The sequence below is a fragment of the Tripterygium wilfordii genome, chromosome 21, assembly GCF_013401445.1.
Source record: "Tripterygium wilfordii isolate XIE 37 chromosome 21, ASM1340144v1, whole genome shotgun sequence".
NCBI lineage: Eukaryota > Viridiplantae > Streptophyta > Magnoliopsida > Celastrales > Celastraceae > Tripterygium > Tripterygium wilfordii.
The window spans coordinates 3547323-3564559 of record NC_052252.1 but is presented as its reverse complement, the minus strand read 5'-3'; the positions used below and the strand labels follow the sequence as shown (position 1 = coordinate 3564559).

The 17237-nt window shown below is 34.6% G+C and overlaps 1 protein-coding gene across 5 annotated transcripts; it reads left to right on the top strand.

Moving 5' to 3' along the window:
* The first annotated feature begins 4386 nt into the window (after positions 1 to 4386).
* Positions 4387 to 16788, top strand: LOC119989950 (serine/threonine-protein kinase 24). Of its 5 annotated transcripts, none has more exons than XM_038835728.1 (21): positions 4387 to 4579; positions 4917 to 5096; positions 6017 to 6073; positions 7763 to 7790; positions 7871 to 7993; positions 8521 to 8632; positions 8843 to 8880; positions 9021 to 9074; positions 10030 to 10098; positions 10253 to 10369; positions 10511 to 10579; positions 12380 to 12459; positions 12656 to 12784; positions 12858 to 13131; positions 13798 to 13890; positions 14025 to 14192; positions 14548 to 14678; positions 14770 to 14899; positions 15801 to 15925; positions 16115 to 16297; positions 16470 to 16788. In XM_038835728.1, exons 2-21 carry the CDS (start codon positions 5002 to 5004, stop codon positions 16507 to 16509), a joined length of 2115 nt encoding a protein of 704 aa, XP_038691656.1. In that variant the 5' UTR covers positions 4387 to 4579; positions 4917 to 5001; the 3' UTR covers positions 16510 to 16788. The 5 variants fall into 5 exon arrangements, with proteins under 5 accessions (XP_038691656.1, XP_038691655.1, XP_038691657.1 ...); XM_038835727.1 differs by having other exon boundaries at positions 4904 to 5096; XM_038835729.1 differs by having other exon boundaries at positions 4839 to 5096; positions 12861 to 13131.
* Positions 16789 to 17237: the final 449 nt, after the last annotated feature.

Genomic DNA, 17237 nt, shown 5'->3' with positions numbered 1-17237 from the left:
TTAATTCTCACGTTTTTTATTTTGAAAATTGGAATTATATATCAATTGGTTTCACAGGTGAATATATAGAACAACAAATAATAAAGATCTAACTAATAACGAAGCATCCCAACAGTGTGTGATATGTATTGATTATGTGTGATTTTCAATGGGTCCCTCGTTATGATGTTAGCATGACAGCATATCCTACGAATACATGCCACACATTATTAAAATGCTTATGGGATGATTATTACTGAGATCCTAGCATTGTTGAAGATAGAATAATCCCAATTTGTTTTCTTAACATTTTTTTAAAACTTTTTACAATAACATCATGAGATTTGTAAAATTTTTCCAAACGAGCATTGTGATCTAAGTATTCAAGATTTACATGAGCTATAAACATATGGTTCCTCATCATTAAGAACAAAATTAGATAGTGGTTGAAATGAAAATTCCTTAAATGAGCGCATAACCCAATCGAGCGGTCCAATATAATTCAATTGAGTGATTTATAAACAAAACTCAGCTCTTTTCACATTTTAAACGTATTTTCTGGGTTTAAGAATCAATGATAATGTTTAATGAAGAAACAAATTTGTTTAGGTCCATCCATAGTCCAAAGCGAATAATATATTGAATGTGTTTGAATCGAGAATTTAAAGAAAAAAAAGGGGTCAAATGCACGATGATTATTGTTTAAGTTAAATCATAATTTAGATGAGAATATGATCCGGGATGAAGTTTTGAAGTTTGAACACAGAATCCCTAGTTAAAATCATACATATGACCTCTCTGATAAGAGACAGTATATATGGCTAAACCTATCTGTCTATCTAGCTCTGACATTACCGCACAAAGAGACAAGTTTGACCAAATCCAGGTTCCATTTTTTCAACCCTAACTTAATGTAAGTAGGGCCTTCATTTCTTGCTGGCATATCATCAAATTATATAATCAATAAATAATAACATGGCAACCTAGCTCCTCTGGTTTGAAAGATTTTTTACACACCCCTATATATATGCCACGTGATCACGTGCCGTGATAACACGCATAGATATATATATATATATATATACATACACACACACGTATGCATATGTATGGTTGCATATCAGACTCCTTGCGTGTAGACAAAAGGGTCATTCAGCTTTTTGAAGCAGGAGAGGTTGCAGATGTTTTCTATTAGACTTGGGATTGAAAGAAAGTAAGGGTCTTTGATCCATATTCATTGAAATGGCCATAATTTGAGTTTCGAATGTCCATTTTGAGTCCATAATATATCAACTCGAAATTTGTTTCGAGCTCGACAATGTGGGGGTTAAGAGTTAAGTTGTTAGGTATCATTTTCAGCCTAAAAATGGACGTTTCAATTGGTCTCGGTCACTTTTTACGTGGTTTAGTAATTTCGGTGTGTTTTTAGGATTTCCCTTATTTTATTGTTTTATTATATTATTTTTCTTTTTAATTATGTTGTGATTAGGGTTTACGAATTATTAAATAAAATATTGTAACCTTTTTAGGAGAGACATCTTGAAATAAAATGAACACACCATTTCAGAGTTTTCTCCAAATTTACATGTTATTCAAGGTATTAACGACGATCATACCCTATACCAGTTTCCATTGGACGTTACTTTTCTTAGAAACACTTGTATTTGTACTACATTACTTTATAGTGTAACTGACATGTACCCCATGCTATTTCTTTTGTCTTTTAAAACCACTTTGTGGTTTGTGGGCGCTTGTGCACGCTTGAGATGGTATGACACTCTTATTTTTTAAGATTGAGAACTACAAATTTGCCATTTAAATTTGGATCATCAAACATGTTCGCGTATAAATTTTACATTTATCGACAAAGTAAATTAGATAAAAATCAAACGTGTGGTCATGGGTCACAATTATATTATTCTTAGTGAGAATTGAATTCAAAAACTTTTAAGATTATATAATTTTTTCGAGATTATACATTTACTATTATTTATATACTATGAATTTCTATATTAATACCATGCATTTTTTCCTATAATATATCTTAATTGGTATTTTTTTTGTTATAACTTGTTAACACATATAAGCGTCAAAAATATTGCATAATTAAGGGAATTCACCGTTTAATCGCTTACAACTAATCATACTGCTTTTTTTTTTTTTTGCAAATTGGTATCATTAATTATCCTTTACAAAATCAAACAGTCGTAGCTTTATCATGCCTTATTTTTTATGGGGACTTTTGGAGGCCGGTACACTAGATTATACTTAATTGTAAAAAAGTACAATCACTAAAACATCCTTTTAAAAAAGTACACTGGGGATCATCTTTTACCAAAATAACCTCAATTTTGATTTTCTCTCTCCACGAATTGTGATACAATAGTGATACTTTTAAATAGAAGATCAAATTTAGTGTTCAATTTATATTTTTGGCTCATAAAATGATGATATAAATGTTAGAACGTAAATTTGATAGCATTACATGTCTTTCTGGTTCAGTTATGTCATTTTAGTGGATTTTTGATGTTCGTGATACTATAGTGATACATCTCTGCAGCTGTAAATGTTTTTCCAAAACGAGCAAGAGATGTACAAACCAAGAAAAGAAAACCAAGAAAGGAAAAGTAATTAGGAAGAAGAAGTATGCATATTGGTTCAATTGTATCATTTTAATGAATTTTTTGTGTTCGTGATACTATAGTGATACATCTCTGCACTTGTAAATGTTTTTTCAAAACGAACAAGAGAGGTAACCAAGAAAAGAAAATCAAGAAAGCAAAAATAGTTAGGAAGATGAAGTATGCATACTAGTTTCATCATTTTAGTGGTTTTTTGGTGTTGGTGATACTATAGTGATACATCTCTGCAAAAAACGAACCAGAGTCCAGATCTGTAAAAAAACAAAGCACAACCCAGATTGAACAACGAAGCATAGTCCAGATCTGTCAAAAACAAAGCAGAGCAACTCGACGCAGTCCGGATTGAGCAACGACGAAGAAGGAGATGAAGAGAGGAGAAACTCGGCCAAAAACGGAGAAGAAGACAGCGAAGAACCAGATCGAGAAGAAGAAGAAGAAGAAGAAGAAGAAGAAGAAGAAGAAGAAGAAGGAGAGAAAGAAGGAGATAACTTTTAGTAGAGAAGAATGAGAGAAAGAGATGACACACTAGAGTTGGATAGTTGGAGGGAGAAGAAGAAGAAGAAGAAGAAGAAAGAGGAGGGTATTGTAGGTATAAACTAAAAAATATCTTAAGTAAGATGACCAAATTACCCTTAAATTGCACTTTTTTACAATTTTAAAAATGTCCATGACCTTTTTACAATTAAGTTGTCTAAAGTGCTCTTACTGCCAATTGTCCCATTTTTTTTTATAAGCAGAATGATCATTTTGAAAAGTTAGTGTAGACCATGTGGGCCTCGTCAAGAAATCCAATAATTCAGGCTTTTGAATTGGGCCCGACTCTTTATCATGGTTAGCCCAACCCAATTGAAACTAATTTAGTCGAAGCCCAACTCGTGATTCCATCAATGTTTGTTCTTCTATGGCCACTCACGGCCACCGACCCTTGAAGACTTCTCATTATCTCTGCTAATTTCTTGCCCATCGAAGACAGTAAAGATCGCGAATTGTAATGCTTGTTTTCCATAGAAAAAAAACCTCGAATACAGTTTTCTTGTTCATTTTAGAGAACACGAGAAGTAGAAAGTCATTTGATTTAAGAATACGACGTTTCCTGATGCTCAACTCATTTCCTAAGTCACTTTATTTGGAAACGAGAGGAGATACGAACCCTGGTTATTAAAGTGATACACACCATCTTTATCATTTCACCAAGTGGCTCGAGTGTTAAACTCAATATCTTTAGAGCCAAAAGTTGATACTCTTGAATAATAGACCAATATTAGCAAATTTGAGTACTTTTTTATAGGGGGTGACAAAACTCTGTCTGGTCTGAATGATTGAATTTGTTCGACTCGGATTAAACCAAATTTGGACGTAAGTTATATATCCAAAATATGGGTTCAAACACAAAAATTTTGTCAGGTTTAAAATAGGGTTAGGGTCCAAATACATAAATCTTGTCCGGACCCTAACACGGATTAGATTATTGTCCGGTTTACTTGTCCAAATTTAAATCAATCAAAGTTTGGTTAATTAAGTAAGTCCGAAATCAAATCCGGATTAGGATTCAAACATGCTCTTGTCTGACCTAGAATCGACCTGTAATCGAATTTTTGTCAGCACTCTTTCCTGCACGGAGCAATTACGCAAACGGCACATTTCTTAGCGTTTCAATCTCTATGGGCTGTTGGGCTGCTTTTGTTCAAGTGGGCTATTTCAATTTTTTTCGAAAGAGATATTTGAGTGTAAAACGGAGATCCGTCTGTCGTTTTCGGTAGGTCATTTTTGTTTGTGAGAGTCCAACGCACTTCTTCCTTCTTCCCGGCGACATATACAGATCTTCCCTCTCTCTCTCCATTTTTTTTTTCTTCCCCAGCTTTCGACATACACGGGAATTCTAACCCTAATCCACATTCTTTGTGGGATATTCTTGGTTTTTCCTGTTTATTATCGGAGCAGTTGCAGTCCACTCACAGGTATGTTATCTTCGTCTTTAATTTTGGGCGATTTATTTGTAGATCTGTCAACGCCCAACAGCTTTGTAATTATCGCACGATTGGGTTATTTCTCCGATACACATTATAATGGACGATTTTGTATGAATTTTTACGTCTTTTACTATATACTACACCATATGCACGAAATTAAGTTATTGAAGAGGATATTTAACAGTGAAACGTGGCTGGATTACGTGAATTGATTAATCATTAGTGTATTTTTTAAATTAATTTGTAGAGTTGTTATTTGAGGATATTATTTGGATTCATTGAGACCCATTTGGAGCCCTTTGTGATTTGGAGGTGGGTTTTGAAGAATGTGGTAATGTGGAGGTTTTTGGAAGTTATGTGTCCTGACTCCTGAGTGACCATAGAGCGAGGACTTCTCTTGTTGCTTGCAAATGGCTGATATAACGGGTCTTGTGGAGGCAGCAGGTTCAAGATTTAGCTCATTTGAGTTGATCGGAAGGGGATCCTTTGGTGACGTCTATAAAGCGTAAGTATCACTAAATTATTTTTTTCGTGTGCCGTGCTTCTTTTTTTTTCCCTATGGATTGAAGTTCACATTTACTTGTTTAAAAAGGGCAATGCCATGCACTTGAAAGTTGAATCATACTTAATATTTCAGTCAGTCATTTCAGTGTCTGAGAGGTGGTTGTTATTTTGTAACTTCAGAGATTATTTTGGGTTAAAAAATTGCGGATTTGATGATGTCATTGCCAATTGAATCAGAGGTTTGTAGCCATAGAAAGGAAAGGAAATATTGTAGTTCTTATTTGGCACTGTTCTCTTAGTTCTTATCTTTTTTCTCCATCAGATAATTTCATAAACTGCTTTGCTCTTGGATACAAATGTTCTAATGCCAGGATTGTGATAGCATGAATTTATTTCGTAGAGAAAGAAGAAGGAGCCTTCCATTCAAAAGAGAAAACGACAGAAGGAACCTATTTCATTGAACATTGGTAATAGACTAATAGGAAATATAGAAATAGAATGGAACCTCGTAATGGCATTTGGAGGTCAAGCTATTGATATTGTGGTAGGGTTGTCTGTAACAACTTAAGCTTCATTGGTTCAAACCATAGATAGAACTTGCTCTCATTGTCAATGAATGAGTATATAGTGTTGCAATAACACTACAAGTAGTGGGGCAATGTATAACACTATAAGCTATTATGGGCTTTCATGTTCATGTTTGAAGCATGCCATTCTTTAGCTTTATCAGCAGCAGACATGCGGCTGATTTTTTTTGGTATCTGTGGTTCTTTAACTGTGATTTCTGATTGGTTTACGTGCTGTTCTTATTTATGATGAAACTCTGTGCCGGAGTTAATTTTATAACCATGGACAAATCATTGCAATCTTCAGATTTTTTATGTACTAAGATGGTTGTGGCCAATCCTTCTTGATTTCCAGGTTTGATAAGGAGCTCAACAAGGAAGTTGCTATTAAAGTTATTGATTTGGAAGAGTCGTAAGTGTTCATCTTAATTGTATTCTAGTTTTCAAATGCTTACTGTCCATAAAGATTCTTGCTTCTGATGTTCCTTTCACCTCCTTGGAGCTGCTCTTACTTCCCCTACCGTATCTTTTTTTTCCTTCTTTTTTCTGGTGGCAATTTCTTTGTCTTAAATGAGTATTTCTTGCCTTACAAGTGCTTCTTGCTAGTGTTTAACAGATAGATTGTTTGATTGCATTCAGATATTTGGGTTGTCTAAAAATTACTAGATATGAATGCTTCTGGTTTTGGGTGTAGTGGTATGTCCCTTTTTTTTTTCTTAGCTGCTTGAAGATGGCATTATTATTTAACCTTTCTTTTGACCTAAAAGACATGAGATTGAAATTTGTAGCTTTTATATGAGAAAAAAGTTTTTGTTTGTGTGCACCTCTCAAACTTTAAAAGATGTTATTTTGTTGCAGCTTTTGATTCAGTTTTTCTATCTTTGCAAAGCGTAGTGACCTTTTTTCTTGTCACAGTTCTTAATCATTTCTTCATCATGACTGCTTTGAAGGTTTTCTCAAGTTAGGCTGAGAAAAGTATCCTTGACTTCCTTTCAATGATTTTTCAGGTCTTGTTAAAGGATTCTTATAGGAAAGCCTCAAATAGAAAAAATATGGCTTTAGAAAACATTTGATTGTGATCTTTTGATTACTTGACTCGCCCTCTTATAGATCTCAAATCCTCACAAAGTTTCTATTCAATAAATGATTTTGGTACATAGGGATTTTTACTTGAATTTCTCTGATTCTAGTTGAACAAACAAAATATATTTGGATCTTCCTATAGACTGCTTATTTGACAGGTTGCTAGGTTTTTTTTACTTGAAATAAAGCATTTGTAGGACTACGCATATAGGCCTCATTTTTTGGACAAACATTACATGCCAGAATCACGCAACAGTTCTAAAATAACGAATTTGTAGATTAAATCTTGATCTTCCAATTTCGGAAATTCCTTTTCGTTTTTTTTAAAATAGTTCACACCAGTGAAATTGGTGTGGCAATTACAGTTGGACAAACGAAGCAATGAGCCGAACAGACCTTTATACTAGTTGATATTTTGTTCGGTTTAGATAATGTGTTGCCTATGAACTGCTGGATAAAAGATGATCAAGAAATGTAAGACAGTTATTTTGGGCAGAGATGTCAGGGCTAATATAATTTTTGCCCCAAATGGAAAGAAATTTTACTAAGTGCTGGTTTTTTTAAAAATAACTGCCATTGATATTGTTTCATCGGAAGTTCTCTAAATTTATGTCCTTGCTAAACTTTTCTAAGGGCAGCAAGAGTAAAGTAGAATCACATGGAATAATCATTGTTTTTCATAGGAAGGAATACTATGTCAGTTCAGAATCACATGCATGATTGAGCATTTAATATCTCATTTCATACAGTATCATATCTTTCTTCTTAAAAATGTCGGTAAACTCATATATGCTGGTAGGATGGCCTGATTTGACTGTTATATATGGTCCTCAACTTGAAGCCTAGTTTATATGGCAGAAAATCGACCTATTTTCCTATTTTTATTGGTTTTCCCTCGGTTTACGTGGATCTATCTTGACTTTTGAGCATATATCATAGCTTTACTCATCTTCTTCAATATTCATTTGATTTGATTTTTAGACTTTTCTAAAGGTGCTTTAATATTTGCATTCTGCAGAGAAGATGAAATTGATGACATTCAAAAGGTATTACTGCTCATATGTGATTATATTATATCTGTGATATTTAAGTGCGTAGGTTTCTCATGCATTTCATTATTTGCCAGGAAATTTCTGTTTTATCTCAATGCCGCTCGCCATATATCACTGAGTATTATGGTTCCTTTCTTCACCAGACTAAGCTCTGGATAATTATGGAATACATGGCTGGTGGTTCTGTCGCTGACCTTGTAGGTTATCTCGATTAACTTCTGAGCACTTTAATCTTCTTGTCTACCAAAACAATTTTATAGTCAAATAAGAGTTTCTATAAATTGTTATGTTTTTTTTTAGCTTTATTTGTTGGTTGGAGTGTTTCTAGCTTCATTGCTTGAGTTTCGGATTGGAGTAAGGTCTCTGAGGAGGAATTTAGTGTTTTTTTTTTGTTGTGGGGGGGGGGGGGGGGGGGCGCATGTGACACGTAAATTTTCCTTCCATATGCTGTATAAAATGTGAAATTGTGTGTCATAGGCCACGAATAGAATGTTTTTTACAACACACAAACTTTTGTTGATTATCATAATTTGTGAGCGCTAGAAGAACTTGATAGGTGCAAGGATAATTATTTATGTGTATGCTTTGACCTTTCTAATTGAAATTCATGTGTATTCTTGCTTCAGTATTTTATTGTAGTCATCAATGTTTAACCATGTCTATGATCAATAGAATTATTTAAGAACTATTTTCCATAAATCTAATTCAGATTTTATTTCTGCAGCTCCAATCTGGACCACCACCGGACGAAATGTCCATTGCTTGCATTTTACGTGACTTACTGCATGCAATTGAATATCTGCATACTGAAAGGAAAATTCACAGGGATATCAAAGGTTTTCTTATTTTTAAACCTTTTCTTATCTTTACTCATCTGAAAATCGTCATCATAGAGATACTTAGCAGTTTGCCTAAAGAATCTTATAAAGGATATGCTGTGCTTAATAAATGCTCTATTGTTTTTTTACTTGTTCATTTCTCTCAGTCCTCTTTTCTTGCTCTAATTCTCTTTTAGTTCATTGACCTTTATACTTTAATTTTGGCAGCGGCAAACATTTTGCTGTCAGAGAATGGTGATGTTAAGGTATTTCTGTGTTTCCTCAAACAGGCCTATTATTTTCTCGAAATATCTATAGTTAATGATTGCATAAAGGAATTGTGCTCAATATGGGTGATATCATATGCATTTGCTTCTGATATATCAATTTATCTTTTTTCCAATAGGTTGCTGATTTTGGCGTTTCTGCACAGTTGACTAGAACAATATCAAGGAGAAAGGTACTGTATTTTGTTTTTTGTGCTTATTCATTTCTTATGCAGTAAGCATAGGAGGTTTATCAAAGATATTCTTCCACTTAATTAGTTTATCTGCTTTGCAGTGCACTCTTTCTGTGTATTATGAGTGCATATGTGCATCCACATGCATGGCATGCACAAGCTTTTGTTCATGCAGATTTATTTGTTCTTTATTTTTAGACCATATTGAACATGATCTGATAATTTTTAGTATAATAAGGCTATGCAAGGGAAGCGATAGACACCTCTGTTTCATTTTTCAAATCAAGCTTGTTGAGATGGAGAGGTTTTGGATAATTTCTTAATTGTTTTAAAGTGGTTCTAATCAACAATACTAATTAAGTAATTATCTTGGGCTTCGGGCCCTTGAAAAAGGAGGGGATATGGGATGTTAAATTTGATCATTCACTAGCAGATGGTTTTATCACAATTATAAAAAGCAGCATGTTGGTCAACATGTCATGGGGGGCTGGGTGACTGAGGATAGTTGTAGATATATGTGGCTAATATACTAATATGTCCATCTTATTGCAAGGTAAATATATTAAAAGCTACCAGTGCTCATATGCTACTGATCATAGTTTTAGGTTTATTCATTACCCTTAAATGCTGAATTGTCCAACCCAATTGGCAAGTTTGGGTTTCTCTGAAGATTGGAGCTTGGACAGGTATTGACTGGGTTTGAGAAATTGGTAATTAGGCTGGCTTTCTATTTTGTGATGTGGTATTGTCTTTATCTACTTACATTGTTATTTTCTACTACTGGATGCAATGACCTGCTTAGTGATCTTTCTAGTTATAAGTCGCATGAAACTAATCAGATGTCTGAAAAGCATTCTCACTATATTTTCATATTTTTATTTCCTATGCTGCTATTTTGCAGATTGATATTCAGACATTTCTTTTGGCAATGTACTAATATGGTTAACTCTAACAGACATTTGTAGGAACACCATTTTGGATGGCACCAGAAGTAATTCAGAATTCAGAAGGTTACAATGAGAAGGTATTTCTTGAAATTTTTTGAAGTGCCAGTATTTTTACTCGTCTCAGTGCTGATGCAAGCCCCTTTCCTCTTCTTCCCCATTATTACTCCTGAGCCCCTTTCTCTTGTCCTTGATGAGCCATGGCATTGCCATTGGATCCTTTGCTTGCTGCAGGCAGATATCTGGTCATTAGGGATAACTGCTATTGAAATGGCAAAAGGTGAACCCCCGCTTGCAGATCTTCATCCAATGAGAGTTCTATTTATCATACCTCGAGAAAATCCACCACAGGTGCTCTTATTATCTTCTTGATGTCACCTTGTGAAGGTTTTATTTTCCCTTTATATATCTATTGACTTGAATTAATAAGAACATTCCATGCTAGATTGAAATATTTTACTTGGTAGATTACATTCTGTTTTTGTTTTGCAGTTGGATGAGCATTTTTCTCGTCCTATGAAAGAATTTGTCTCGTTGTGTTTAAAGAAAGTTCCTGCCGAGGTTGGTACTAGCACCCCCAAATTCCATATCAGTATTTTTGTTCTATATCTTTTGAATAACCTGAGCTGTAGATTCTGTATTGATGCAAATGGTATTGTATATTTCAGAATGCATTTATCTTTTGGGGATAGTTATCCTTTTAGTTTTTGTCCCTGGTTTTTTGAAGCATCTACAATCAATTTTTTCTTTATACGTGTTGAAAGACTTTATGGGGCCAAAGGGCCTAGGAACTTGTGGTTGGCGATGTATTTTGTTTCTGCTTATTTGCTGTTGGAGCCCTTGCAAAAAAAATTGTTAGCTCTCTTGAAAAATTTTGGATTTGATGAAAGCATGCATTCCAAAATCATATCCCTGAATAGTTTTTAGTTACATTGTCCAAGACATATGTTAGCATTCATGTTTAAGCTCTTGATTGTTACTGTTGATCTTCCATTATCATTAATATAATTGTAATCTCATGCAACAGACATATTATTTGCATGTCTTTGGTACGTGAAGATTATCATGTGAAGCTATTGTAATAAAGACACTCATAATTAGGTGATCTCCAATCGAATTAACAATTTGCTATTGGGATTTAGTTTCAACTTAAATATGTAATAGGCTTGATTAGCACATTTGTGATGTATTTTTTATTTTGAAAATAATCTCTGTAATGTCCTAAAGGGTTTACTTTGAGCTCGTTTAGAATAAACCTTACTTCTGTCTGTTTTTATATGGATTTATGAAGCGTTGATGGGGGTTTTGTTACAACCTGCTCTCCTGCATTAAGTTCGGAATTTCGTGTATGGCATCTGGTTGCATGTGGGGGACAATGTTTCCAGCCTTTTTTGGTTCCAATTCTTTCTTGGTTGGCATATCCTTCTGGAATCTAACTTTAATTTGTTGTTCATTATGGTTAGTATGTTCTAGGGTAAGTCCATTCAGGTACTACAGCAGTGCCAGTAAAGTTTGTTGTAGATTCTTCTTATATGTTCGTTTGTCGAATCAGTTTATTTGCTTGCTTATTTTTTAATATTGATGCCGTACCTTTCCTAGGATCTTGAAAAAAATTGGTAGGAAAAGGTATTGTTGAGGAAAAGGCAAGTTGATCTCTGTATAATTGAGATTCAGGCTTCCCGTCCAAATTCAATTAGGCTTTTCAGTTTCAAATTTAGTTCATGATGCAGAACGTTAACATATAAACGAACTTAAATTGGGGAAAATCATTTGATATTTTATTGTAATTAAGAATTTCAAGATTTAATTTTTTTAATATGGGGTTTTCCTTGACTATATGCTATTGATACTGACACTGTCAGTTTTATGATATGGAGACAAGAAAATGTGTGGTATTTTATCTTTATCAGTCATTTAACATTGACTTCATTTCATTTGTGTGCTTTGAAAATCTAAGTCTTGTATTGTATTAGCTGGCCTTGAAACATTCTCTTACACTGTGCCAGACAAGGAAGATTTGGGCTACAATTTGGCAAATAATGGTTGTTAGTTAGGTTATCAGTGGAAACCTTTCCAGTAAACTAATTGCTTGGAATTTTATTCATTTGTTGGCTGCTGTGATGTGGAAGCAAGAACATGATCTTTGTAGATAATGCTTCTCATCTTGATTCATTCATTGAAAATCGGCTGAACAACTTTTAGTTCTGGATGTCCAGCTTTTTAAGTAACCTTTTAGATTGTATCAGCCTTGTAAGTTGTAGCTACTTTTAGTCTTTTGTTTTTTCGTGCTCCTTTTTTTGGCTTAAAAATTCATTTATTTTGCAAATTTAGCCATGTTTTCTTTTATTGCTTTGGTTTCAGAGGCCAAGTGCGAAGGAACTTCTCAAGCACCGATTTATTAGAACTGCTAGGAAGAGCGCAAGGCTTCAGGAGAGAATAAGGTGCAATGCAGTGCCTTAGCTTATTCCTCTAGTACTCAGCAATTCACTATCTGCGTTGGATTTACATCCGTAGCTTCTTTATGCATAACATACTGGCACCAATTTTAATTTTGTCTTGGAAAGGAAATGCTACCTTTGGAGCATCTTTTTATCTTTTTATCGCTATGTTGACTTCTTCACTTTGTACTCCTGATAGGGAGCGGCCAAAATATCAATTAAAGGAAGATGGAGAAACCCCTAAAAATGGTTCTAAAGCTCTATGGGAGGGATCTGATACTGTGAAGGTGAATAGAGACGTAAAAGCAGATGAAACTGTTCGGGCCAGGTTGGATGAATTTTTCATGGGCTTCTTAGTTTTTCTAAATCATCATTTCTGACTGACTTATTCTAATATGCAGCAGTCAGGGGAAAACCCTGAAAAATTCTGGATGGGACTTCAGCATTGGTGGATCACAGAGCTCAGGAACTGTTAAAAGTGCCTTAAAACCTCCCCAGATTAGAGAAAAGAAACCAGAAAGTTCATATAATGAGGCTATGCAGAGAAGAATTTTGGATGGTGGAAACCGATTGTTTGCATCTGGAAATGCACTTAATGAATCGCCAGAAGCTCCTCTTGGAAATGATGCTAGACATTCATATCAAGATGAACATCAAGACATCTACCAAGATGATGTCTCTCTCTCTCTCTCTCTCTCTCTCAGATGCACACGCATGCACACACAGATGACACAACACTTGACAAGAACAAACATGTTTGCTGTTGCATATCCTCGTTTGATGTTTTTGTAGACTCTTGGGGATATTAATCAAATAAAATATTTGATAAAGCTGTCATTTTTGAAGCTTAAGAGGTTATGAATCTTATGATTTGGGAGTCTGACACACTTCTTACCAAGTTGAATCTCTCTGAACTCACACAGATTTGTGAGTGTGGCTCTTGATCTTGAGCCTTTTCTATGCACATATTTTGTTTGGGGTCATATTCAGGTTTTGTTGAATGGGACCAACTAGGAGTCTCAAAAACTTCTCATTATTGTGATCTGTTAGATATGTATAAATGATGTGAAATGCCCCAACCCAACAAGTTAACTTATTGGGTTGAATGACAAAGTAACTAATCTTAACATGATAGTTGCCGGATAGAGTTTCTACAGTTTGTATGCAGAATTAACTGAAATCATCTAATATAATTTGGGTTGTAGAGTGGACAGTATCATTTAATTCTGGGCTGTATTCTGCATACTGGCTAATTTTGGTTAATTCAATTGGCCAATTTTGGTGAAAATTCAATTAGCATTAATTTTTCTCAACAACTAATAGGTGTCTTAAAATTTTCAGGATGAAGTATCCGTGAGCGGATCAGGAACTGTAGTCATACGAACTCCAAAAGCATCTCAGACATCTGCTCTGTTTCGAGACCAAGGCACACAGGTATGATTGCTTTCAGTTGTTATGAGAACCATTATTACGCACTCTCCATTAATGTGGTGGGAGTTACCTCTCACCATGGGAAATAAGTCTCTCTACTGGTCATTTGTTTGATTAAATATCAATGCACTGTGTAGTCTAGCAGCACATTTGCTTCTCTCGAAGAAGTTTCCACCAGCGGAACAGTTGTCTTTCGTGGCCAACATGAAGATTCTGATTCCCCTCAGACACCAAGATCCAGATTAGGAATTCAGGAAAGAAGTTCAAGTGCCTCACTGGAAGACAGCGCAGCAAACCTTGCAGAGGTTTCTCATCGTTTTGTTGTTAAATTGTATTTCTGTTGTTTGCTTATGCTTTTAGTAGGTAACTATCAAACTGTGTATAATGTATTGTGAATCTCTTAAATCAATTGTTAGTTTAGCATTAATCTGCATTAGCATTACCTTTTTTCTTAATGGTGCAACTCGAACTCAAATCAGTTTTGAAGTTGTTCTCTTAATTCATTAATTTTCTGTTATGTTCAGTTTTTCACAACACAGATTTTGAATTTCTTTTTTCTCCTACATGTACTTTGTTGATATTGAAGTTGACGTAGTTTCCAGCTTCTCCATTATGTACCTTTAGCATTTAGAAGCTTCTTTTGGTTGTTATATTTCTTAGGCAAAGGCTGCAATGCAAGGAGGACTAAGGAAAGGAAATGCTAGGGAAAGGTTTGTGTTGGGCAAGATCAACACTGATGGGCAGGAAAATAGAAGAAGAGGGCAAATGACAAACAGTTCTGATTCTTCCGGGTACAACTATTATCGCATGTGGTACTATATTTTTGCCGTGGGGAAAAAAAGGTTTGATTACAATTTCTGAATGTCGAAATTTCCATGTCAGAAGTTCTCGTGAATACTTTGATGCACCAAGAGTATTTTCTACACCACGCCAAGGCAGTGAAGATGAAGAAACTGCAAAAGTACCATCATCTGCAACATTATCAATTTTGCTTATCCCTTCCTTAAAAGAGGTGAGTACCCTGATTACATTGTAGATGCAATTGACAATGTTGCAACAGAGGTTAAATTACCATTTGCAGTCATGTTCAATGGGGTTATATTTCCTTCTTTGTGCGGAATACTGTTGTGTCAAGTGCACTCAATAGTATGCAATATTTAAAATCTCTTTTAATTTGGAGGTGATGTTATTCAATATTTGTTTGCTATTTTTGGAAATGGTGCAAGATTTATATTCTAAAAGTGGGGGATGGAAAACTATGTTTCATAGGTTTATTGTGAGCCTAACAAATCTGTCTGCTCATCGTCATGTGGATGCATTGAATAATAGAAATACGGTTGGGTCCATTATCTATTTTATTTATTTCTATTTTTGACTGCTTGAAGTGGCTTCTTGCATATGCTATAGCAATCCTCCTTGATACATTTTTTCAGGAATTAATAGTGATAGTTACATAAATATACTTGCAACAAAGTTTCACTCGAAATAAAAAGAAGAAATATGCAGAGTTGCAGAACCGATGGAAGCAGAGTCCATATGTGTGTTGTATGTGTTTGTACCTGGTATAGTTTTGCCACCTTTTATTCTTTTTGGCCAATGGCTCCCGTAATGTTTGTTAATTATATTGTAGAAGAAAAACAATGTTCTTTTGTTTCTGACAGGGTTGCATCTTCCAATTTTTTGGGGGTTTAACGTGAATTATGAATATCCAATATTTAGTGTTGGAGGGAAAATGGCTTCGGTTTTAGGTAGAGATGTAAAGAATATTAAAGGTAGAGAGCCACAGGTTTCCTCTTCAGTTACAATGTCAAGTGCATGTTTCCAGATTCGGTGTGCTTAGAGCTTGCAATGTTTAACCTTTTATAATTTCTGGTTGTGCTATTCAAAATAATTTCTGGTTGTGTATAATGTAGGCAGTTGTTGATGATTCAGAAGGATCTACTGTGAAGGCAGTCACAAATTCACTTATAAATATGGAGCGCATGAAGCCTGGATCCTGCGAAGTTCTTGTCAGCAAGTTGCTTCAGCAATTGGCAAGGTTGAGTAGTTCTCTCTATCATACAAACTCAACAATCCCATTAGAAAGACGAAGAAAAGGAATTTGGAACTTACTATAAAAAAATGGACTTTCTTTAACATTTACCTTATTTTTCTGATCTTGTTCCTACTTTTCCTATTACATTAAATTGTGGATGCTCATGATACTAAAGGGAAAGTAGTTTTGCAGTTCAAAGGAATCTTCACTGAAAGATCTACAGGAGCTGGCTGCTCGCATCTTCAGTAAGGGCAAGACAGTGCTTGAAGAAACTCAAAATGCAAATGCTGAAGCTGATACCAAGAAGAAGCAACAGAACAAGGAACACAATTCAAATGCCAATTTAAGCCCACTGGCAAGATTTTTACTCTCAAGGTTGGTCAAGCCATTATTTTCCTTCTTAAGACACTCCTTTGAATTCAGATAAAAGTTGTTTAATTTCCTGATATGAAGAAAAAAAAAATTGATTAGAAAGGACGTAATTTCGAGTCTTTCTTTCACTCATGGAACATACTGGTTTTACAAATTGGTAATTCTTTTGATGCAGATGGCAAGGCCATGTTTCCCGGGATCTCAACCCAAGTTAAAAGAAGAGGTTTGGAAATGCCATTAAATCTTTGTTTGCGGTGTGTTTATCCTTCAAGCATTCTTTCTGATTCAATGTACATATCATTGTAAGAAAAAACATGTATTCATGGTTCTCTTTTTTTTTTTGTCCTTCCCTTCTACCATTTTTGTTTACTAGTTTCAGAATCTCTGTATAATTAGGGTTTGTTTTTAATTTTTATTGGTGTAATTTAAGTATATAAATAATTTTTATAAATAAATTGTTCTATATTTATAAACTTTGAGAGAAATGTTAATCATCCGTGAGGGATTTGAAACATTATGCTATGATATATTGATATGAACTTTTGGAAGCGTCCAAGAGAAACATCTGTAAAATGCGCAGAAATTGCAACTTCGATTATGTTGTAAAATCGTAGTCTTAGTAATCTGCTTAATTAATATTCACATAATCTGCTTCAATTATGTTTTTGTTTTTAGGTTCAGAAAACAAAAAGAACTGTTTTCACATCTGTTGTGCCTTCTTTTTAACTACTGGGAAGACATGTTAATGCATTAAGAAGTGCATATATGAAATTGATGGAAGGTGTAAACTTAGTTTATACTTCATAGGTTACGAATCCCGATTGATCCCAAAGTTTGGACTAAGAAGATGCGCGCTTATGATCTTAGTGTTTTTTTTTGCTTCCTGTTATCCCAAATGTTAAAATGGAAGCACTCGATTTTATGTGGGATCCATGATTTCACA